This window comes from Parasteatoda tepidariorum, chromosome 8, assembly GCF_982258835.1.
Source record: "Parasteatoda tepidariorum strain Cologne lab strain chromosome 8, Ptep-v5.0, whole genome shotgun sequence".
Lineage (NCBI taxonomy): Eukaryota > Metazoa > Arthropoda > Arachnida > Araneae > Theridiidae > Parasteatoda > Parasteatoda tepidariorum.
The window spans coordinates 18933921-18959834 of NC_141762.1; the positions used below are offsets into that span (position 1 = coordinate 18933921).

Below are 25914 nucleotides of genomic sequence, written 5' to 3' on the forward strand. Positions count from 1 at the left end.
CATAGCATAAGAAATTTAAGTTAATTATAAATGAAAATTTAAAACTATGAAAATCATTCCATACAAAAAGTTATTAAATCTGGACTTTTTTTGTTGTTGCAAAAAACAAAAATCCTACCAATCGCTTGTTTTAAACAGTATATTCAAAACATTCTAATAATGAAAATATTTCTGTATTTGAAAAATTGTCTAAATGATCTCATTTTTCCTATAAATTGGGTAGTCAAGTGTTATTTGATACAGAAATATATTTATCAATTATATTAAACATAAGGTGTAAGACGAAACTATTTTGTTAAATCATTAGTAAAAAAAAAAAAAAAAAAACTATTTGTGATTCAATCATACATTATATTAAGATGAAACAATTTGTAACGAAATGAGTGTTCAAAATGAAAGATCTAAATAACAAAGATTTTTATTTAAAAAAAATAAATTTGTAGATTCTTTCTTCATAAATCAGAGAATCCATTGTTTAACTTTTTGCTACACCATAGTTTTAAATACTTTACAATAGAAATTAAGTTATAGCAGGAGCTTAAGAGGCCTCTACCTCACAATTGTAGGTTTAATTTTTAATTTGTGTTTTCTCTATTTTTTTCCGTACTTTAGATGATATAGTATTATAAGACATCACAATACCTCTTGAAAAAAGTAGAAAATAGAAACGGCCCTTTATTAGATTAGGAGAAATAGCGATTGATAATTTTTAGAATTTATTTGAATTGTTCCTTACAACCTTAAAATAATAAAATTATGCAAATTGTAATTTCGAATGAGTAATTGAAAACTGCACATTTCTCTAACAAGGGAGAATTAGGGAAGTGTGACTTGCCAATTTTGAAATAAACTGGTGAGATGTATGCCTTATGATGAATAATTTTAGGGGGAAACATTCGTTTCGGCCCATGAAAGATCCTACGAGAGAAAAAATAATTCAATATATAGAAAAATCGGTATTTTATTACTTCAATGCAGACTATTAGTTATTGTAATTATCTCATACTCCAATTAATTGTATGATACTTTCAAGTACTATATAATGCATATTTATTGTCAAAATTGATTTCGAAAATTTTATACATCTGTAGTTTTTCAGAAAAACCTGTTTAAAATTACTCCTCATAAAGCAGACACCCCACTAGTTTATTTCAAAATTGGCGAGTCATACTTCCCTAGTCTCCCTTGCAAGTGTGCATAGAAAGGAGTATATTAGAGGAAGAAAAAAAGTACAAATTTTAAATCCAATAAAAAAACGAACAAATGACTACAGAAAACAGCTTTTATTTGTCAAGACAGATACACGGCCACATACTTATATATATACTACAGTGCATCAATGTAAGAAATCGATGGAATCTACCTAAAGAGTATCCCTAAAATGACCCGAAAGGGTCCAGAGGGGAGAGGAGCCGATGGTATTAAAGCAAGGGCTGATTATCTTAACTAGCGATTTTTTTTTTATTTAAAGGAAATAAAATCATTTTTAAAAAATAAATACATATTTTACACAGGCTGGCACTATGACCAAAAAGCATAGTATAAAGAATGCAAATGGTTGGGAACAAAATTTACAGCCATACCTGCCAACAACTGGGAATTCTATCAACTGCTTGCTAAGTATATTGCTAGAACACGAGTTTTGATATCAATAAGTTTATAGAAGAAAGAAAAAAACTAATTATTACAGTTACTAAAATCAAAAATTTTAATTCATTATTAGAATTCAAGATAGCTTGTCAGCTTAATTCCTGATTTACCTAAACATTTATTTAACTATAATTGAAAATAATTAACAAATTGTTTTTCATATAACTGAATAATTGCAAACATCTTTTTATTGAACAGTCTAAAAGGTTGGCAGGTATGTACGTCCGCGACAAATTCATCCATCGACTTTTAAAAAAGTTTTACACGGGTGTGTGTGTGGGGGCAGACTTTCATATAAATACAGTTTGAAGTGACGTGAAAAAACATTTTACAGTTTATTATTTAATAAATATTCAATTTCTATGTATAAATAACATCACCCTTTACAATATAAGAAGCCTGCAATCAAAATTCAAATTTATATTAAAAACAACTAATTTCAATAATGGAATGATGTTAACTTGCAGACATGATAGGTTTTGTACAAATTTATAGTCACTTTTCCCATGCATCTATGAAACAGACATTTCTTGGAACATGGAAAGAAAGAAAAAAAATCACATCAAAAACATAGCAACTGTATTTGGTCCAAAAAGCTGCTGGGAAATTAAATAGTAGAAATAACAACTATTCACCATCTTTGATGCATGCAGTATTCTATATTAAACAACTTTTTAGAATTTTCTAATTTGAAATAAGGATTAAAACTATGTTCTTCTTACACAAACTACATATAACAATTTTTTTGAGGGTTTGGAGCGCAGCAGGAAAGTATTAAATAGACAAATTACAAAAAAATTCGGAATTACAAAGTAGAGTTACGTAAAGGGTGCTTTATTTTTTTTTATTTAAAGATTCATTTCCAACTCCAAACCACAATGAGCTATAGTTCAATTTTTGAGATTAAATTGGAATAATCGAAAATTTGATAACAGCTAGGCTTCTATTCTGAATGCATAAGATTTAAGAAATAAAAAAAGAAAAAAAAATGATACAAGGTATTCACAAGATGAGCAAACGGAAAACTCTACGGGGGGGGGGGGGGGGGGGGCAACCAATGCAAAATAGTCTTTTCTCACAAAGTTCTCTTAAAGAGTTATTGGAGATGTTTACAGTATCACTTATTTTTAAGAAACTTCTTGATCTGCAGTTTCTGGAGCCGCTTCTTCCTTCTGTTCGCCTCCTTCTCCTAATATTAAAAGAAATTATTATTTTTTTTAGTTATGTACCATGAATATTTTTTTATTTTGAAAACAAAATCAATTAAACTTATAACTAAATTTTCATGTAGCAACATTATAGGCTGGTCACAATCTACAATGGTTGACCATACATAAAAAAAACAACACATTATCACCTTTTTAATATTATGTAATCTTTTGATATGATCTATCCACATTAGGACTTACAGCCTTTACTTATTTAGGGTTAAGAATTTTAAACATGAACTCCTGCAGTTGGCATCAAATATATGTGCTTTTCAGTTTTCAGACTGACCTCTCCTGACTGAAATTTTGAGATTATGTACATCTAAAGAAAGAGTAAAACCCATTTCTAGTTAACTAGAATTAACACGTAAAATTTGTATATCAAAACAACTTTCACCGTATCAGAATTGACTTATTCTTGTAATTTTTATCAAGAGTTTCAAAACCTGTAACCACAAAACTCACTATTAAAATATCAATTCTACCATCAAAACATTTTGTAATAGTATATTTCAAGAGAAATATATATATATATATATATATATATATATATATATATATATATATATATATATATATATATATATACACACATATATACATATACAGTGGTGGCCAAAAGTGTGGACACTTTTTGAAAGTTTCATGTTTTTCAACTTAGTGTGCTTGTAGAATATATTAATTTTCACTTAAATATAAACGTTTATATATCAAATTGAAGGTAATTTAATGTAGAATTTAATAATAAATACAGTATTACAATATCTGTATTACAAAAAAAGTTATGCAATTAATAGTAAGATCTATCTTAGATTTGTATTTTTTTAAAGTGATACTTAACAATCAATACTTAATTAGGATAACCCTTATATTTTAAGACAGCTTCACAGCGTCTTTTCATCGAGTGAACGAGTGTTTGGAGTTCATCTTTCGTAATCACATGGTGCAAAGAATCAATTATAGCTTCACTTAATTGGATGGACGTTTTTTTCGTACAAGAATTTTAAAATGTTGCCACAAATTTTCAATTGGATTCAGATCAGGGCTGTTTCCTGACCATGGTAATATATCTAAGCCTTTATTTTGAAAGCATGCTTTGCATACTTTTGCTGTTTAGCATGGAGCTGAATCCTGCTGAAAAATAAATGGTGTGTTGTAGGGGAAAAGATCCCTGATGGAAGGTATAAATTTCAGTTCAGTTTCAATGTAATTTTTGGCATTCAGGATGCCAAATCAGGCCGAAAAAAAAAAAAAAAAAAAGCACAAGTGCTACTACCGATAGAAAAATTAAATGGCTATGCCTTCAAGATAGAAAGATGTCATCAGATGCCATTAGATGTGAAATGAATGCAGCTGGTATTGCAGTAAGTTCAAAAACAATATGAAGGTTATCAGGATTTGGACTACAAGCTAGAATTCCAACGAAAAAACCATATTTAAATCAAAAGCAACGCGAAAAACGCATTAAGTCGGCAAAAGAACACATTAAATGGTGAGAAAATCAATGCAAGCAAGTAATCTGGAGTGATGAGAGTAAAATATCGCTCTTTGTAAGTGATGGTAGAAAATACGTGAGACGTAGAGTAGGCGAAGCGCTTCATCCTGATTGCATTGAAGCAACCACAAAAAATCCAACAAATGGCATGATTTTGGCATGTATGTCTGCAGATGGTGTGGGTCGAATTCAAGTGATTGATGGCATCCTGAATGCCAAAAAATACATCGAAACTGCCCTGAAACCAAAATTGATACCTTCAATCAGGGATCTCTTCTCCAACAACACACCATTTATTTTTCAGCAGGATTCAGCTCCATGCCACACAGCAAAAGTATTCAAAGCATGCTTTAAAAATAAAGGCATAGATATATTACCATGGCCAGGAAACAGCCCTGATCTCAATCCAATTGAAAATTTGTGGCGATGTTTGAAAATTCTTGTACGAAAAAAACTATTTGTTGCATAACCTTTTTTGTAATATAGATATTGTAATACTGTATTTATTATTAAATTCTACATTAAATTACCTTCAATTTGATATATAAACGTTTATATTTAAGTGAAAATTAATATATTCTACAAGCACACAAAGTTGAAAAACATGAAACTTTCAAAAAGTGTCCACACTTTTGGCCACCACTGTATATATGTAAATGCCTTGGTTACCATTAATAAAGTCAATCAAGACATTTAATGATTATGCTTATTCCTTAATAATAACATGAGTCACACAGACTCTTAAACAATTAATGTTGAACCACACAGGTTCTCAGTTTCACATAGAAACAACTTTAACTAATTAATAATATAGTCACATAGACTTTAATCACTAAGATTATCAGTTTCACTTAGAAACAGAGGTTTAGTTCTAAGATCCCTTTCTACTTAGCTATACTTTTAGACGTTACACAGATAAACGTATGAAATTAGAAACAAAAACAAATTAGGCAGATGTTCTTATGGTTCAAATCTTCTAATAATAATAAACCAGCATTTTAAATAGAATTTTGCCTGCTGATTGAGTTTCCTCAGATACAAAATATTGTAGATTGAGATAGTATGTCCCAAAGAGGAAAATGATGTTATAAATCGAGACCTCTGAATAGAGATTGGGGTAATTTATCTTTAGTCAGAAAAATCGAACTACATGCAACGGAAAACCATCTAACTGATGTCTAAATTTGTTTTTGCACATAATTGTGTAACTGGAAAAAAAAAATTATCTAAAATATAATTTTTGTAGAATATAGCACAAAATATTATTCCCTTATCAATGAAAATCAACACAAGTAACACATTTATTGAAATCTAGGCATTGAATAAATGTTTTGTGGTATATCTCCAATCGATACTGAAAACAAAAATAGTTTTTGAGGAGGATTCTGATGTATATGTTAGTTAGTATAAATACTGCATGAGAACTTGTGGGATATCTTGTAATGGACAATATGACAAGGAAATAGCAGGGGGGGGGGGGGAATTAGAAATCTATGAATCCGCAGAAGAATCACATCCCTGTTCACGCCTATAAATTGAAAGTTAATACAAGAATTTTTAAAAAATTACTTTTGAAATAGGGCTACTTCATAATTGGATCACATACTTAAATTTTGCTAGATTAAATTTTTTTATACATACATACTCTCCAACTGCTACGGAATTTCCGTAGTTTCAGAAATCTTTTCAGACAGTAGCAAAATTAATGTCTTAATATTTAAAAAAAATTAATTTTGGCGTAACTTGTCCACTATTACTTATAAAAGTGCAGGCCATATGGCTAGATTCTTAAGTTCTGATGAAAGTTTTATGAGAGATCCATTTGCTTTAAAAATTTCTACTTTGGTTCGCTACCACTAGAAAGAATTATTTTCAAAATCCTCATAAGTTGGAGGGTATGTACATATGCAGAGGTAAATAGGGGAAAAAGCCATACCATCGTGCTGCATATCATTCGTCCATAGTGTCAAATTATCTCGCAGTAATTGCATAATGAGTGTAGAATCTTTGTAGCTCTCTTCACTTAGAGTGTCAAGCTCAGCAATGGCATCATCAAATGCAGCCTTGGCTAAGCGGCATGCACGATCAGGGGCATTCAGAATTTCAAAATAGAACACTGAGAAATTCAAAGCTAAGCCCAATCTAAAACAGAAGATTATTTCTTAGAATTATAAGATACATACATATTCTGTAAAGTCGAAAGAGAAATTAAAAACTCGTAGGGAAAGGAAAAATAGTAACACATTTTAAGAGGCATGAGGTGTATTGTTTACGGCAGCGGTCTCCAACCTCAGTTCCGTGGATCAAATGGTACCAAGCGATCCAAAGGACATAAAATTATTCCCATCTTATTTGCTGTGATGTATTTCAGGTTTTAAAAGACTTTCTACGGATGAGAGATTTCACTTAAACAGGGTGCGTAGCCAAATTTTTCAACAAAAAATAAGTACCTTTTAAGCACTCAAAAAATATCTTTAAGCACTTTGAAAAATATCATAATTAGACAGGGTTGGCAAGTTTTTTAGAGCTGATGGTTTTATTTACAGTGAAAAAGTCGATGGCACGTCACAAACGATGAAATTAACAAGAGAAATTAAATTTTCTATCGCAAATGTAAAAAAAATTGACAATGTTTAGTCGGTCCCTGTAATCAGCAAAAATTAGAGATATTTTTTTATTCTATCACAGAGAGCGGAAAATGAACAGAGGGCTGCACATGGGAATAGAAAATCCTTACCACTAAATCCAGCTCAGTATACGCAAGTGCAGACCAGCAAGTATTTCATCAAACATGTAAAACAAATGGTGCTTTTAAACACTACAGACCGGTGGTAAGCCGAAATAGATTGTGGCTGAATGAATTGTGAAAACGTTGAATAGGACAATGACTTTTTGCATAATTTGTGGCGAAAATCAATACGGTAAAGAAAAATATCACATTTCGGAAGAGGGAAAAATCAAGTACTTTTTAAAAATGCTAAGCACCCTGTTAAAGCCACACCAATACTGGGCATGTAATTGTATTTAATTTTGAAGGACTGTTTAATTATAATTGAAGTTTTTAAATCAAAACAATATAAATCATAAACAGTCAACTTTCTACCTCCCTCATGTTGTGGTAAAATGACTTGTCCATAAAAAGGTTGGGGGTGCACTGGTATGAGAATGGGAAAGAGCAAAAAGTCTGAAAATACTTAATAACTCAAATCATGCAAAAATAAATAAAAAATGATTGAAACTATTTTGTAAAAAAAGAAAACAAATTATTTATAGTACAGCATTTAAAATGTATGAGGTGCACAGATATATAAAAGGGACACCCTGAATAATTTTTTATCTAATGAGGGGATCTTTACGTACTAGGACTCTCTTAATGGTTTAAAGGGATGAAATCGAATTTGCTAATAATAATTTGGACTTCTTACCCACAAAATAAAGAGAAGTAGCTGAAATCTGGGAAATAGGGTCCCAATAGTTAATTTTACTTTTTATAAATATACATCATGATTAAAAGAGAATAAAATATTAAGTAAAATGAAATAACGTAGAAATATTAACATTTAACATAATAAAGATAATGTTATTAGGACAGAGATATAACAAAATAGTGATTCCAGACATACACTGTCATTCCGTCTTAATCAGCTGGTATAACATGCCTACGACGAAACGACAACAAAGACTATTATCTCTCTCCCTCAAATGCATTAAGGCAGAAACAGCCATTTTTTTTAAAAAAATAATAATAATAATAATAACTTTCAGAGGCATGTCTTATTTTGTGATTGATGTCTTAGAAGAAACAGGTTTTTTCAGGACCTAATACACCAACTCAATACAACTTCAGTTAAATAGATAACAAAACTAACATAAAAATACAAAGTGAAAAATGCCAACAAATTTAGAAGACAATCTAGCTCTAGCCTCAATATTTATCAACTTACTAGTTTTAAATTTTCATTTAAATAAACTTTATATGTTCTTAATGTAAATATAAAGTGAAAACAATGTGCTTACTTTTTTAGTTTCAGGAAAATAAATTCAAAACAGTTTAAAAGGAAGAAAAACCCGATTCATTAAATATGAATGATGCTAAACCATTTATTAACCCTTAATGACACGGAAGTATTTCCTCTTCTACAAGGTATAATTATCAATTGGATAGCTATAAGAGTGATAAAAAAAATGATTTCAGCTATCACATGCATGGTATTGGACTCAATACATAAAAGTACTGGCCACTTACATGGTGGCATTGGTTTGTTAAGGGTAAATCTTTTGAGATGAAATTTTTTTTAAAACACCATTAGTTACTCTATAAAATTTTTTGCAGTTCGGCAGAAAAATATAGTTTCACTTTATGAGCATGAAATTTTAATCAGAAATGAAAATACTTATGAAACGTTAGTTCCACTGGCAGAATATACAGTTAAATTCAGTTACAGTTTTTGTGCTAAACTTTAGTATCAATGCACATCTCGTTTCTCCAATGTTGGAAGATACTATCACCTGAAATTCCACAAACACTCCAGTTTTAATAAGCAATCGGTGGTTTTAAGTTCATAAATATAAGTTTGTCGGTTGGAGTAAATACTACCTAGAATTTATGTTTTGTAAGACTTTAATTAAGCTTATTATAAAAAAAAAAATGTAAAAAAATTAATCACATTTAAGCTTCTCATTAAAAATTGAATTGGGAGATTTTTTTTTTTTTTTAAAGCCTTGACAATCACTATTACATAATTGACTTTCTGCTTAAACAGGTTAGTCCTGAATAGCCAAATGACAGCCCTGAATATTTCAATTTAGGAGATATTATACATGAAAACACCATAGGATTCAAATTAGACAGTATACAAAGATTTCTTTTAAAAATTGAGTATTATTATAAAGAATAACCAAACTTATTACTTGATTTAGAAAAAAATGATCAAGCACTTCACTCTAGTTACCTGATTGGATGTGTAGGCGGCAATTCTGTCATAGCGATGTCGCTGGCTGCTTTATAAGCCACTAAACTATTTTCAGCAGCCTCTTTCCTGTCATTACCAGTAGCAAACTCTGCCAAATATCGATGATAGTCTCCCTTCCTGTAAAAATTAAAATTAGTTGATCATCAGCAATACCTTGTTCAAAAAACAGCCAATATATCCAATTCATAGGAAATAAAAACACCAATCAAGTTTTTTAATGTGCCACATTTGTGTAGGGTACATACATAAGGGTACATGCAAATCAAAAAGTGTTTGAAAAACTATGTAGAAAGAGACAAAAAAATTACAAATATCAGTTAAAAAACAAAGCATTTAGCGACATGAAGTTTTGACGAAATCACCAGGAATCTAAATGCATTAAAAAGTGGCACCTGAAATTCGAACATCTGTCAGATCACACAAATTTGAAAAACTATGTGAAAGTGGTTCAAAACAACTAAAATTCCCGAAAAAACTTAGAAGACGTGAAATTACAATATAATCACTGAAAATTAAATGCTCCAAAAAAGTGATAGCTCAAATTCGAAAAACACATGTCATAATAATGTATTAAATATATCTCAGAGCTAAACTCTAGGTGGTAAACAGGGTGTAGCACCCTGCTGCCCTTTTAGTCAAAAGAATCCACCCTGTTGCCCCTGAAGTAGATTAGTGCCCTGATGTAATAGACTCCATATCCTTTTTGCCTTTTCTTTCCTCAACTCTTCTTTATTTTCTCCCCAAACTCTACAATGGATTTCTTAAGCTTTTGTTATTTTCAACTCTTTTTATTTAGTTTGTCGTTGCTGTCAATACATAGACTTATATGGGAAAGGAAAAATAGCCATCACACCCCCTTGTTGCACTTGTCTTTGAAAGTTTGCAGTTACTTTCACTATCATTAAATCATAACTACAGACACTTAAAAACATACATTTATTATTTTATTTATATTTATTATTTTATTAATATGATTGCTTTGCTACTTTTAGTAAAGTTAAAAAAAAAATTCTTTTACTAATATTACAATGTTTTTTAATAGAACGTGTAAAGTCCATAGAAAGAAATTAAAATAATCAGAAATGTAAAAAAATAAATAATAAAAACTATGAATTACTGGTAAAAGACAAGACAAATGGAAATTTACCATTGGAAAGAACTATGAGAGAAAACTTGTTTGTGTGAGTTTTAGTGAAGCACCACTCACAAGTTCAAGCATTTTTTGATTGCTTGTTGTCAAGTTTCTGCTGAAGTGGTTAAAACTACTGGTAGAAACCGGTTAAAACTGGCATGGCAGAAACCCCTTTCTGCCACATTTGTGGCAGAAATTCAGAAAATGACATTGAAGTACTGAGATTGACATACAATGGATAATTCATAGAAAAACAATTAAATGTTAAACAAAGTACAATTTATTCACAAAATTATCACCATTCAAAATCAAATATTACATTGTTTGCACTCTGCAGTAACATATAACAAAAGACAAGTTTTGATGCAGTTTCTAAACCTAAACAATTTCTCAATTTGCTACGCATGAACGAGAAATTTGAGAAGATTCTCAAGTCCAGCAGAACTAGCAGCCATTTAAAACTGTTACTGTTATAACAATAGGATTGTTGCCATGCATATTATGCCTTGAAAAGAACTATTTGAAAATAGCTCTCTTCAGTTATGTTAAGAGTTAAATGACAATAATTATTGAATTTTAGAGTTTAGTATAATAAACTAAAATCTAGTATTTATATTCATTATTACATTACTTTATTCTTTATTTTATATAAATATTTGATATGCTGCACTCTTTATATTTAATATAAACAAAATATATATTTACAAACAATGAATTAAAAAGTTTGTAACAGTTACATGGAGTTAAATTTTTCAGTTTACTTAAACAAAATGTCATTAAGCTATTACTAGAACAAACATCGAAGTTTTTTTTTTTTTAGTTTCTGCCAGTTTTTACCAGTTCTGCCGACAAAAAGCCAACCCTGCTTGTTGTCGATACCTTTCCCGGTTTTACTAAGATTTTTGAGAAATTCCCGGATGAATTCTGATTTTCATCTCTGAACACCTTACATCACTGAAAATTGAACGCTTCAAAAAAGTGATAGCTCAAATTCGAAATTCACAATAACATATTAAATATATCTGAATTTTAAAAAACCATACAGAAATGACAAAAAAAGAAAGAAAAAAAAAAAGCATTACTGGTAAAAGACAAATGGAAATTTACCACTGGGGAAAAATAGGAGATAAAACTTGTGTGTAAGTTTTAGTGAAGCACCGCTCACAAGTTCAAGCATTCTTCGATTGCTTGTTGTCGATACCTCTCCTGGTTTTACCAAGATTTTTGAGAAATTCCCTGATGAATACCGTTTCTCTCTATTGCTGAACAACACATTTTTTAAAAAATACTTCTAGCTCCAGATTGAAAAATTTTTTCATTAAAAGACCCCATTTTTTTTTGCACAAGAAATGTGTCTCGCAAAATGGGTATCTTTTTCTTTTTAAGAGTTAGAGTTCTCAATTTCTGAACACCAAAATTAGCTTCGGGCCTATGTGAAAAAGTTTTGAGATTACAAGATTAAACAATCAAAACAGAAAACAAAGAAAATTTAGAAAGCTAACAAAAACAAAGAGAGGATAGATAGAAAATAATGTCAAAACTTACATTTTATAGTAGAAAACTTTAGATTCTCCAGTTGACGCAGTAGGAATAAGGTGTTTATCAAGCACATCAAGAATATCTTGGCAGATATCTTTCAACTCTTTTTCAACCTACAATCATTACAATAAATCTTTTACAATTACAAAAAAGTAATTAAAATTAGAATGCAATAATCTCATATTAAGATAGGTCTGGCAAGTTATTGTCATGTGACAAAACATGGTTATTTCAACCAAATTCATTGTAAAGGATTGATTACCTTTACCACACAAGATATTGTATTATTTGGTAAAGGGATTTTAAAGCATGTTTTAATATCCCTTAACCAAATACCTTCTGTCAAAAACCATGGGTATCACACTTTCCTATATGCATAAACAATGCAAATTTGTCTTTAAGGTACCATATATTCCGGCGTATAATGCGCACTTTTAATACAAAAAATAACATTGGAATTTACGGGTGCACGGTATACGCCGAATATAAAAAATTACAGATTTAAAAAAATTTAAATATAGAAAAATACCTTTATTTTAAAGAAATAAAATAGCTTTACCTATATACTTTATTGATTTTCGTTATTACATAAATAGTTCATTATATTCATCTTCCGTTATTTCTTCGGGCACGTCATCACAATCCATTTCGTCTTCATCTGTGTTACCCTTATCCATAAATAAACAGTCATCTTCTGATCCGTCCAGATTATTTGAAATGCTGCATTTTTTTAATGATTTTCTAACCATCTCAGGCTTAATATCATCCCAGGCTTTTATTATCCATTCGCACACTGTTTCCAAACTTGCATGACGCATATGTCTCGCCCTCCAACATCCAATTGTTCCACTGTTTCTTTAAATTGGTATTTAATTGCTTTGTTAAAGCAGACGTCCAATGGCTGAACTAATGGTGTCAATCAGCCCGGAATAACTGAAATATCGGTGTTACATTCTTTCAACAATTTTTTTGTATTATCTGTAAGGTGGGACCTAAACATGTCCCACACTAAAAGGCTTTCTGGTTTTCTTACACAACCAGGACAGATTTGCCAGACAATTTTTTACCCACAATTTAACATCATATTCGTCCATCCAGCCTTTTTCGTGGACATGAACAAAAATACCTTAAGGAAAAGTTTTTCTCTAAAGAAAAACCATTGGTTTTAGTTTTGTTCCATCTGCTAAGCAAGAAAGGGCTACGGTGAAAAGAGATTTCTCATGTCCCGTTGTTGTTACATTGACAGATTTTACTCCTTTTAAATCAATTGTTTTATTACCGATCATGCCAAACATGACTGGGGTCTCATCTATATTTCCTATTTGCGAAAGTAAATATTCCTTTTTTTCTCTCCGCAGTTCTATAATTTATTTTCGAAAACTTAACAATTTGCCATCCAAGTCTTATGGTGGTTTTTGTGATACTTTGGTTTTTTCACGTAGAACTAAATTTTTTCGAGCCATAAATCGGCCACACCAACTCACAGTAGCCTTAAAATTTTCACTCTCCTGTGGATTAATCTTTGCCCATTTTAGAGCAAACAAGTGAACACAGTTTCTTGTTACAATCAAGTCATTTTGCTGATTTTCCAAAACCCAGTTTTCTACATTGTCCTCTAACACAATCCAAATTTTCGTGCGCTTTATACGCCGGAATATACGGTAAGTTTTTTTAAGGTAAAGACCAGAATTGAGCAGTAGTAAAATAAAAAGATACCTAAAGTATACTTTTTGAATGGTTTTGGAATGAAGAAAAAAGCCTCAATTTACAGAAAACTATACTTAGGTTTAAAAAAAAAATAGTTATGTTACAGGTAAAATAAACCTGGCTTTGATTAATAATAACCTGGTATCAGCAGGGTTTGAAAAAACCCAACCCACCTGGATCTTATTGAAAAAACCTGGGGAAAATTGGGTTTTATTTTAAAAAAAACCCTGTGAAAAATGGGTTTATTTTAATTAATTGCTGACAAACTTTAAGATTTACTGTGTAAATATTTTTATTTAATAAAAAGTGTTGTATAAGCTTAAAAATAGAAATAAATCCAAACAATTTTTTTAATATTGTTACATGCATTTTATATTAAGTTTAAACAACGCATTATCACTAATACATATTTGAATCTTCTTTATTGTTAAGTACATAACGTTCCACAATTTTTAACTCAAGCATTATAAAATATAAATGGGGTAATATAAAACAAAACAAGTTTATTAATCTTTTTCTTTTCACACACATTTATTAAACATATATATTACCTATTATAAAATTATAATCAGTAAAAACTAAAATTTCATCTGACTTTGACTTCACTAAAAAACTAAAATAAAGATTGGTCTTCCATGTTTATAATAAGATTAAAAGAAAGTGAAATTATGTGTAATTATAAAGAGTATCAGTTACTTGTCACATTTTTTTTTCAAAAATTAACCCTAGGAAAATGATTTCATTTTTTGATGAATAATTTTAAAAAGTTTTCTTATGATAAGTTTTAGCCTATTTTTTTAAAACCAGAATATAAAACTGTTTAAAAGTGCTAATGTATCACTTAGTTAAAAAAAAAAATGTTTCTTCTCAATTCTTTTAGACACATGAATTAATAATAATATTAATAAATAAAGCATGCAACTATATTTGAGAAATTGATCAGCAATTAAGCAATCAGCAAATTTAGAAGCAGCAATTGCAGTTTATTTTTGAAAATGTAATTTTTTTAAAATTATAATTTTACAGTGCTGAGCATAATCTTGCATCTATTTGCAATAAAAACTCATTGAAAAAGTTTTTTGCAATAACTGGAACCCTGGTTGAAAGGTGTAAATTTTTCACAATTTCACGAAAACCGGACCTTTTACAAAATGTCTGGACAGACCCCTGATTATGAAGTTACAATTGAATTGTTGCTTTAAATAGTAATAACTTCAAAAATGCATGTCACATAAAGCAAATCAGGATTTGACAAAACTTTTTGGATATTGCTTAATGAACGACAAATTGATGCTTAACAATCAAATTGAAAAATGACATAGGTTTGTGATGGATTTACAGTAAGGAACATCAAAAAAGTAATTGTATTTGTAAACTACATTTTATATTGTATATATATTAGAATTTGAAAATCCATGAATCAGAAATGTGTTAAGCAGCAGGGGAAACCCCCCCCCCCCATCAAATCAGCAATTAATCGGCTATAATTTCCGTAGTTGGAAATAACAAGCAAAATTGGATAGAATCTACGAAGAATCAGTACTAGTCCAAGAAATTTATTTCAAACTTTAGAAAGAAGCTAATGCTTTAATCTAATGTAATGATTTTTTATTTATCAAGTCCAAGGAATAATAGAATTCGAAAGAAATCATTGTAACAAATTTAATTTGAATGCAGATACTATTCAGGTAGAAAATACGACCAATTACCTTTAACTGCTTGGTGTATTTAAATAATTTTTTCTTGAATATGTTTAAAGTGCAAAACATTGTTTTTTCTCTCTAATTTTTGTATTATAATTGAAAAATAAGTTCAAATAGTAATCATCAGTTGCTTTTTTTAAGGGGAGGAGGGGAAAATTTAGTGATATACTTAAACTAACAAGTTCACAAAAATTATGTGTAATGACTGATGATAAATTTACCAATTTACTGATTGTAAGGAAATCAGAATAATTTATTCCTGGAATCTACAAATATTTTACCGATAACAGATCATTTGCTTCATAACTCAAGTTTTGATGCTGCATTTGAGCTGATATGACAAAAATTTGCCTTTCTCAATAAAATACTAAATTCACTATTCGGAATAAGGTCAAATAAATTAGTAAGATTTACTATATAAAGTTTTCTGTAAATTATATTTTTAAGAACTGTGCTAGATTTAAATAACAAATGACTTAAATTGCAAACATGTTACACTTTAATTTCATACATGATATGAATTCCTTTCAGATGGTAATTATTTTGCCATAAATCTTGAGAGAAAAAAAGGCGGATTTTACTCTAATCTTAAATTTGCTATGGTTGAATATGCAAATTTTGTTTTTAAATTGCAGCAATTTAACCTTCTATTAAAAATGTTTTCATAACTTAATTTGATTATAATTCAAACAATAACATTCCTTTAATTCAATTTGACATACATATATTAAACCTTTAATAAAATTAATCTTATCAAACTTAGATGAGATAGAACTAAACAGTTGCATCAGTATGAAATGACATAATTTATTAAAATAGTTATTTAACAGTTAAGCTACCTGCACTCTATAGGCTTTAATCATTTCCAACTTGTTATCAGAACCTTTGTTCTCTTCCTTCTGTTCAATGCTGCTGATTATTCTCCATGAAGCTCGTCTAGCTCCAATGACATTTTTGTAAGCCACAGATAATAAATTCCTCTCTTCTACTGTCAGCTCCACATCTAGAGAAGCTACTTTTTTCATAGCTTCAACCATTTCTGAAAAACAAAAGAAATCAGATAACTGTAGTAAACATTTGTTATTTTTAAATTCTAAGTCATTACTGGAGGTTAATAAAAGGATTCTTCTATGAGATACTAGTTCCCAAGGAATTAAAATTTCAGTCAAGGTTTACCATTAGTTACCTCATTTTATGTACCCTCACTGTGAAAACTGAAAACTTAACAGCCTAAGGAATATATATGAAAGGTGGAGTTGGTAATTCTACAGTAAACAAATAATATATATTTACAAATTTAAATAATTATTTACAAGTTAAACTTGTTACTGGCAAGAAAAATACCAAGTTTCAGACTTTTTTTTTTTAATCATTTGTTACCAAGATATTTATTTTTTAAAATTTACCTACAAATTTAATGGTTTTTAGCTGTAACTTGAAGATGGTCTGACAAAGAGCTAACTTTAGTGTCATTTACCCTACTAATTATCAGACATGAACTATCTAACTGTCGGACAAGAACTACAGACTACATAAATTATTGGATCTAATGACATAAACTAAGGACGAGCAACACTTTTGAGTGAAGGGCCATTAGCATGCGGAGTAGTAAATATGATAATTTTAATATAATCATTAGTGTTCATAGCACTAAATTTTTTTATTAAAAAAAATAGTAACATATTTGGATTTATTTATTTATTTTAGTTGTTAGAATTCAAAATTTATATTTCCATTAAAGAAAATTTGAGAATTTATGCAAAAACCAAAAATTAAAACAAAACCATTTTGGTATAAAGTAAGATTCAATATTTATTTGGTATTATACTTCAAACATTATCTCCTTCTTGAATTATTATTAAAGGTTTTATGAATGTTAAATAGAAACATTCCTTATTTCTTAAAAAAAAAAAAATCACTTAAGCTACAAAATTTTTTAAATAAATTGAATTACAGACAGCAAGAAGTTAAAAATTTAAAAAAAAAAAAAAAAAAAAATTTCATGTTTTTTTCTGGTTTACCAATTTTAAAGTATAACATTGCATTAAAATATCAGGATTCTAAACACTATTTAGAAATGCATGTCACTAATTCAGGATGCTTGGCCAGATTTTGAAGAAAAAAAAAGCACCTTTAAAAGCACTTAAAATTATTTTTTTCTATCATTTAAAATTCTTCATTTATAAACATAAAATCAATCAAATTAAGATTTTTTTTAAAAACTTTACATAATCATGATAAAATAACTAGTTTCTGATTAATATTGCAGAGAAAATTGTGAAAATCACGCATTTCTGGTAACTTAGAACGACAATAGATACAAAGAAAAAATCTTCTTTTAAAAGATAGAAAAATTAGAGCACTTTCCATAAACCCTGAATAAAAAGGCACCTTTAAGGGTTTTTAAAAAACAAATGAAAATAAGAACATTCAAGCACTTTTTAAAAACACTATGCAACCTGCAGGGTTGGCAAGTTTTTGACACATGACTGTTTTCACGGGTTTATACCATGGTTTTTACCGTCATGTCAAAAACGTCAGAAACTGTCAAAAACCCATAGTTTTGATAAAACTGTATTTTAATTTGAGTTTAACTGCTTATGATTTAAAATTCATTTTTGGGCAATAAAATTAGAAAAAAAGTTGTTAAAAGATATTTAAGAACAGATTTTTACATTTTCCCAACATGATTATATCAAATCATACTATTTGAAGTAAAATATTAGGATACTAAACAAAATTTTCAACATTTCCAAGCATCATTTTGTGTGGCATATTACATTACTGAAGAATGTCAAGTCATCCCTGACTTAAGAGTTTGTTAGTAGTTACAAGTTTTGAAAGTTTTGTTTAGCTTATTTTTAATATTTAAGAAATGCCAAATTTAAAATTATTTTTAGTTCTTGAATTTATTATTAGTTCCAAGTTTTTTTTTTTTGGTTTGTTTGTTTATTTCTAACAATTAAGAAGTGCAAAATTTTGAATCCTTTGCAAATCAAGCTATAATGATAAATCACTATTTTCTATCACTATTTCAATAATCACTATCACTATTTTCAATAAGTATGTTACAATATTTCTGTATGAATGTATATCCTTCTATAAGAATATGTGTATGTAGTTGCAAAATCAATAGCAATCATTTACAACATTCATTTATAAAGGCAATTAAGTGAAAATAATATATTGTCCGCTATATGCCATAAATTAAAGAAAACAGTAGGTTTTTGACGGTTTTTACCACTGTCATGTCAGAAACCTGTTTTTGACGGCAAAAACCCAACCCTGGCAACCTGTAATTGCCAAAAACTATAGAAAAATAATGCTTACGATGAAATAAGCATATATAATTATTATAAAAAAAAGGGATTTAAACAGTTAATTATAAGCTCACGCGTCGGTATAACATTGTCACTAAAGTAACGGAATTGTCAAATGAGAAATTTTAAACTCACGTGTCGCAATATTGTCGTAAAAATATACATCACTTTACAATTGGCGAGTAGTAAAGTAGCAATGAATGGAAGGGAGAATGTATTTGTTTAATTGTCTTTGATGAAAAGAAATATTAGGTTGGGATTAATTTTTGAGAACTTCTTAAGCTAGAGCAGTAAATGAGGATAAACCTGAAGCAATGTTTGATGTTATTTTAGATTCTGACTAACTTTTAAATATATATATTTCATTTTAAATAAAACTTCATTCTCTAAAATCTATACTTTTTAAGAAAATAACTTTCACTGTCTCATTTATTTTTTACTGACACAATTGAAATCATTCAGAAAAAAATATTGCAGTAAAGGATAAGTTATTTGAGTAATTTAATTCTGTTTCATTGGTTCTTATACTACTCAGATTTTTATACAAATTTGGGAGGGGATTTAACCAGGGTTTGAAAAAACCCAGGGATTTTTGAAAAAACCCAACCCGCCTGGGTTTTATTGAAAAAACCCGGGGAAAATTGGGTTTTATTTGAAAAAACCCGGGGAAAATTGGGTTTTTTCATTTAGGGCTCATAAATTTTACTGTGAAAATATTTTTATTTATTAAATAGTATTGTATAAGTAAACACTAAAATTTCATCTGACTTTTACCTGTAATAAAATTAAACTGGAATAAATATTTAATGGTCTTCAATGTTTTTATAATATTATTAATAGAAAGTGAAATTAAAATTATGTATATTTATAAAGAGTATCAGTTACTTGTCCCTATTTTCAAATATTTAGATAAATATATGCATTTTAACTTTATAGTTTCAAAAAACAAATAAATCTTAAAATTATAAAAAAGCATATATAAAAAGTTATAGCTCATTTTTTTAAAATCAGATAATAAAACTTTAAATTTGTTTATTGTTGATTAATGTATCACTTAATAAATTTTTTTTGTTTGCTTTCAATATTTTTAAACATGATTTAAAGAAACAAAATAAATTGTATTCAAATAAAATCTTAAAAATATTTAAAAAATCTTAAAAGTAATATTTTAATTTTTAACTGTTTTTTAATTGTGATAAACTTTCTCCAAATAGTTAAAAATTGTCAGCAGATGTTAAGAGTTAACTTTAAAAAAAAGGTCAATTTTTTCCTTTATTATTATTATCATACAACAGATTCAAAGTGTCTACTTTTCTCTCTTAGATGGCAATACACTTTTACGAGTTTTGTAGCTTTATCTATTCCTAATCTATTTCGAAGTTTACTCTGCACCAAACCGAAAGTTGAAAAGTGTCTTTCGATAGAGACAGAAAATGCTGGTGCTGAGTGCAAAGAAAAAAGAATTGACAGAAATTTTGTGGAAGCTAGGAATTTTATTTATTTACTTATTTATTTATTTTTTTTTTGCCATAATTTTCCACTATTTTTTGATGAAAACTGTTCAATAACAGTGTCAAGCATCATTGATTTTGGAAAGTATTCAGGATCGGAAATTTTGGATGCCATAACACGTGACAGAAATTCTGGATGATGCTTAGAAAGACAGCTTTCTGCTAATTGATCTTGTTCATCATTTAAAAATTGTCCCCTTGTTTCGGGATCCAGGATGCATATGCTGATAAATGATGTGGCTGAACAGCCTGATCTTTTAACAAAATGTTTATGGGATTCTAATTCATCACACGATAGTAAGTTAATTCATATTTCAACAGGTTCTGAAATTGAAATGTTTTCTGGTTGAAGCTTTTTTAAAGCTTCAGAAACAATTGATATCTGTTTTTCCCAATTGATAGTTTATTGGTAAAGCCCAACATTATTTAATTTTTTTGACACATAAAATTGTTCAAGAACAATCTCTTCATATTTATGGTAATTATTGGCAAAAGTTTTTACGCGCTCACAATATGAATTCCACCTAGTATCATTTGGTCATCAAGCAGTTTTTTTCATTTGCCCATCCATGTGCTTGATGCACATTTCTAAAATATTTGTTAACTTCAACGATATGTCCAATGATAGTATTAGGAGATACTTCTTTTTGAACCAAATTTAAAAAAAAAAAAAAAACAATTTGTGAAAAAAACCACCAAGTGGGTTTTTTCAAAGTGGGCCCACTTGGGGAACCCTGGTTATATGTATTTTATATTAAGTTTAAATAACGCATTATCACTAATACATATTTGAATCTTCTTTATTTTTAAGTACATTATGTTTCATAATTTTTTAACTCAAGAATTATAAAATATAAATGCAGTAATATAAAAGGAACAAGTTTATTAATCTTTTTGTTTTCACACACATTTATTTACTATATTTATTAAACATATGGATATTACCCATTATAAAATTATAATCTGTAAATATTTATAATCAGTAAAAACTAAAATTTCATCTGACTTGAGTTAAATAAAAAACTGAAATAAATATTTAATGGTCTTACATGTTTCTATAATAAGATTAATAGAAAGTGAAATTAAAACTAAGTATAATTATAAAGAGTATCAGTTACTTGTCCCATTTGTTTTCAAATAATTAACCCTAGAAAAGGATTTCATTCTTAGATAAATAATTTTAAAAAGTTCTCCTATAAAAAGTTTTAGCTTTTTTCATTCTTAAGCTAGAAAATAAAACTGTTTAAATTTGTTAATGTATCACTTGGTAAAAAAAGAAAAAAATTGTTTCTTTTTAATTTTTTTTAATATATTATATTATTATATTACCTGTTTATTAATATATAAAGCATGCAACTATAGTTGAAAAATTGATCTTTTCAGACTATATTATTTAAATTTTTATTTGATTTAATATCATTAAAATATTACTTTTTTGAAAAAACCCACTTGAAGTTTTCAATAGCACCTACTATAAAAATTATATGAATATTTGAGTTTCTTTTACTTTACTAATATTAAAAACTTAATCATATAAATCATGCAACTCTATTTGACAAATTTATGCTGCACAATAAATTATATAAAAATAAATGTGAAACAATAAGTTCTAGTAAAAAAAAAAAAATTTTTTTGAAAAAACCCACTTATCGTTCCAAGTGGGTTTTTTCATGGTGGGCCCACCCAATAAAACCCGGGCGGGTTTTTTCAAAGTGGGCCCACTTGACGAACCCTGGATTTAACACGTTCATTACCAGTAGAATGCAGGTGGTTATTGAAAAGCGGTAATTTTTAAAGATAAATTCAAAGTTAAATTTTATTATTTTAATAAAGAATATGCAGGGGTCTGTCTAGATTTTTCTGAAAGGTACTTATTTAATGATAATTTAGACATAATCTGCGAAATTTAAAAAATTAACACAAAAATATGGATTTATCGTTTTTTACAGGATACAAAAATAAAGTTAAGAAAGTACTTTGTGAAATCCGTTTCAGTTTTTCATGAAGTTGAATTTCTGAAGGTACCGCTAAACGGAAGTTAATTTGGCCTGGACAGACCCCTGATATATTATAGTCATTAGAACTTATTTTCTGAAAAAATAGTTTGAACATAATATACATTTTTTTAGCTACCTTCAAATCTAATTTATTGGCACAAGCTGTGGCATCATGCAATTGCGTGTGATCCGACGAAGAACAATTTCACCTGTATGTTAGTTTTTTTGGTGCTTACATAATCTATCATGTTACATACCATTATCGGATTTAATATAATCAGAGGTCTGTCTAGGTTTTTCTGAGAGGTACCTATTTTGTGAAAATTTAGACATAATTTGTGAAAAATTTAAAATTAAATCAACACAAAAATATGGATTTATCATTTCTTAAGGGATACAAAAACAAAATTTTAAGAAAAAGTATTTTGTGAAACTACCGTTTTTCCTTAAGTTGAATTTGTGAAACTACCGTTTTTCCTAAAGTCGAATTTGTGAAGGTACCGCCAAACGGTAGTAAATTCGGCCTGGACAGACCCCTGATAATTCTTATCAAAATTCATATTGAGGCAACTTTAAGAAAATAGGGGAATATCTATTTTTTTCGATAGAAACAAAAATTCTTGCCGGAAGTTATCTTGACAGACTAGAGTAATTTTTTTATGTTTCCCTTCAAAATAATATTAATTTGAATCTAAGCTACTTCATCCCCATTAATGCTATTGGTGCAAGGCTTAGAATCAAAAACAGCTAATATCTAGTTTCATGTCATTTAAAATGGAAAAATGTAATCACCTATTTTAGCTCTTGCATTGATAACTCATCAGATTCAGTAGTTTATCTCTAATATTTAGACTATTATGAGCTTTGATGCTTTATAATCATGATATTTTTTTATAATCTTAATGTATTTAATGATATTAAGATACATAACTTTTCACTATATCACTTTTCATGCTTCTTGAGTATCACTTTCAGTATTATTATCACTTTTTTATGCTTCCTGAATTGTAGTGATTTTATTGCATGTATTGGTTTCTTTCTTCTAGCCACAAAATGTCCATTATTTTATTTTTACTAAAACTTGATCATTTCAAATATGTTGTTAGTTTAATGCTGCCATATGTAACTTGTTTAATTTTAAATTCTTTTACACTAGAATTTATATCATTTTTAATAGTGACGATATTAGCATAATTGGACTTAAAATTTGAATCACTTACACAATGACTTCAGGGCACATAGAATGTCCACAGAATCAGTTTAATTTAAAGGCAAACAAATTCACTATTGATTTTTAAAATCAATCTGCTTGCATCAACTGGAAATATTATGTTTTTAAAAATATATTTTGATCACCTCACTTCATAATGATAAAGCTCATTTTGAAATTATAAGCTTGCAAATATTTCAATCAATCTTTATAACTTTTATTCAAATATTTTTAGGTAAAACACAACAAATTTAAAAGGCCTTGAAAGCTAAATAATCTTTAAGACTATGCTATCTTCATGAGTTAGTAGTTTTACTAGTTAGAACAAAAAAATAATTCTATTTGATAACAGCAGTCTTATTATTTGTTTTCTTTAGCAATTATTTCATTGCTATCATTATTCTAGCAGCTAATTGCAATTAACCAATTTTCCATTCATTACTTTCAACCTTTAGACGTTATCTAGACTTTATTCAGATCAGGGGTAGGATTCCATCTATAAGAAACCTATTGCTTCTGAGACACTGGTAGAATATGAACAAAATGGAAGTCACTAAATATGACAATATACCAATAAATATAATGAAAACAGTCTTAATTTAAGCAAATTAAATATGCAGCTCTGTTTTTCACATATACACATTTAAAGAAAATAACTATTTTTATACAGGATTTTAAAATGCAAGAGCCGCATAATTTCAACATATTTGAATTTTCATACTTGACAGTTTTTGAATGTAAAAATTAGTCTTCAATTTGCAATTATGACTTTTGTATGTGGCTTGTAGTATATAATATTTATTGTTTGCTTATATATATTAATAAATATGTTAATATCTTAGCACCTCTTTAGATAATTAGGTTTTAATATACTTAAGATAAAACATTCAGCAGCTATCTTAATTTAAGAAAGTCATTAAACGTATTATTTCCGATTGTTACTACTTTTTAGTTATCACTTATAAAATTGATGTAAGTATTGTAAAATATCGAGTGGATTTATAACATTGTTTTAATGTAAGATCTCTTTTAAAAGGCGCATCTTTCACTTGTATTGGAAGAAACCTAGAGCTTTAAAGAATTTTTTTTTCTTTTTGGAGAAACTTACCATCCTTGATTCACATTAACTGTTTGAATATTTTTCTTTAAGACTGATAGTACCAATATAGGCTACTTGGTTTATTGCGTCAACGAAAAAAATTTAACATCGAAGTAATTGGTTTTGTAAGTTACTGCTAAGGAAACAGCAGTTAATAACTGCGATTTTGAGATTGAATAGCAGCACAAATAAAACTAAGGATTTGATATCAGGAAAAACTTACTCCTTAATTAGCTTTTCTTTCGCCAAGTATGACTCATACATTGCGGCATCAGATATATTTTAGCAAAATTACAGAAGTTTGTTTCAATAGAATACAACATTTATTGAAAGAAAAGAAGATAATGAACACGTGAACACTTAATTTAATACATTTAAAGGAGGAAATTCATGTGTACTCTTGAGCTGTCAATAGGAAAAACATGTGTCACTAAATAATGACATTAGTACGATATGCATAAAAATAGACAGTTTTTGGTAGCTTTTTAGTGTTTAGTTTTTAAAAATCCTGAATTACGCAGTGGTTTTTAACAATAAATAAAAAAAAATTTTTTAATCACATGTCAAAATTGTTACATGCTCACCATCATATCTCTCAGCTTGCTCTGCCAACTTAGCTTTATACACGTTATCTTCACGGTCGGCCATTATTGACTACTATTTTATAAAAATTTTCACTAAATAAGTGAAATTAAAGATATGAAATTATGTTACAAATGATGTAGAAATGAGGTTTTGTTCGGCAGAATACCAGACTCCGCCCAGAGCACGCTACAAAATTCTAAGGCTAGATTCCCGCCGCAAAGATGGCCGCACCTCCTAAATCTAAAACCGGCTTACTCCGGGAATAAAAATAGTGCGCATTACTTTGTATTGCAATTTTTATCTGCGCAATTCTTATAAAAAATGGAAATCGTTATCGCTTATAATGACGTCATAAATTGATAGTTATCTAAAAATGGAATTAACTAATGCAATAATAAGTCAATTTGTTTCAGATAATAAATATTCAATTTTTGTTTTTATGAAGCCCCTAAAGAGCAGACGGCTTAGGAGGAAGAAAGTAGAACTATCTACTTTCCGAATCCATTAATTTTTGAATCTCTCTAAAATCTATTTATTTTTACTTATAGACAATATTATATCTATGTTATAAATAAAATGCGAAAACAATGTAATTTAAAGTTAAATTTCAATTAGCATTTGAACCCATTTCTTTACATTTGCATTCACTTTAATTCAGTGGTAACATACCACTAAAATAAGATTTGTGTTCGTCGCTTGTATTCTTTAAAGCAAAAGTTTGAAATAATATTTATAGATCTTAATTTAAGCAGAAATAAGCAGCATTAAACTTATACTAAATTATT

At 28.6% G+C, this 25914-nt stretch overlaps 1 protein-coding gene across 1 annotated transcript; it reads right to left on the bottom strand.

Moving 5' to 3' along the window:
• Positions 1 to 1264: 1264 nt before the first annotated feature.
• On the bottom strand, positions 1265 to 25785 carry LOC107451343 (14-3-3 protein epsilon). Its single transcript, XM_043051226.3, has 6 exons — positions 25129 to 25785; positions 16247 to 16446; positions 12004 to 12110; positions 9306 to 9443; positions 6290 to 6495; positions 1265 to 2839 (listed from the first exon to the last, which is right to left on the bottom strand). Exons 1-6 carry the CDS (start codon positions 25190 to 25192, stop codon positions 2778 to 2780), a joined length of 777 nt encoding a protein of 258 aa, XP_042907160.1. The 5' UTR covers positions 25193 to 25785; the 3' UTR covers positions 1265 to 2777.
• Positions 25786 to 25914: the final 129 nt, after the last annotated feature.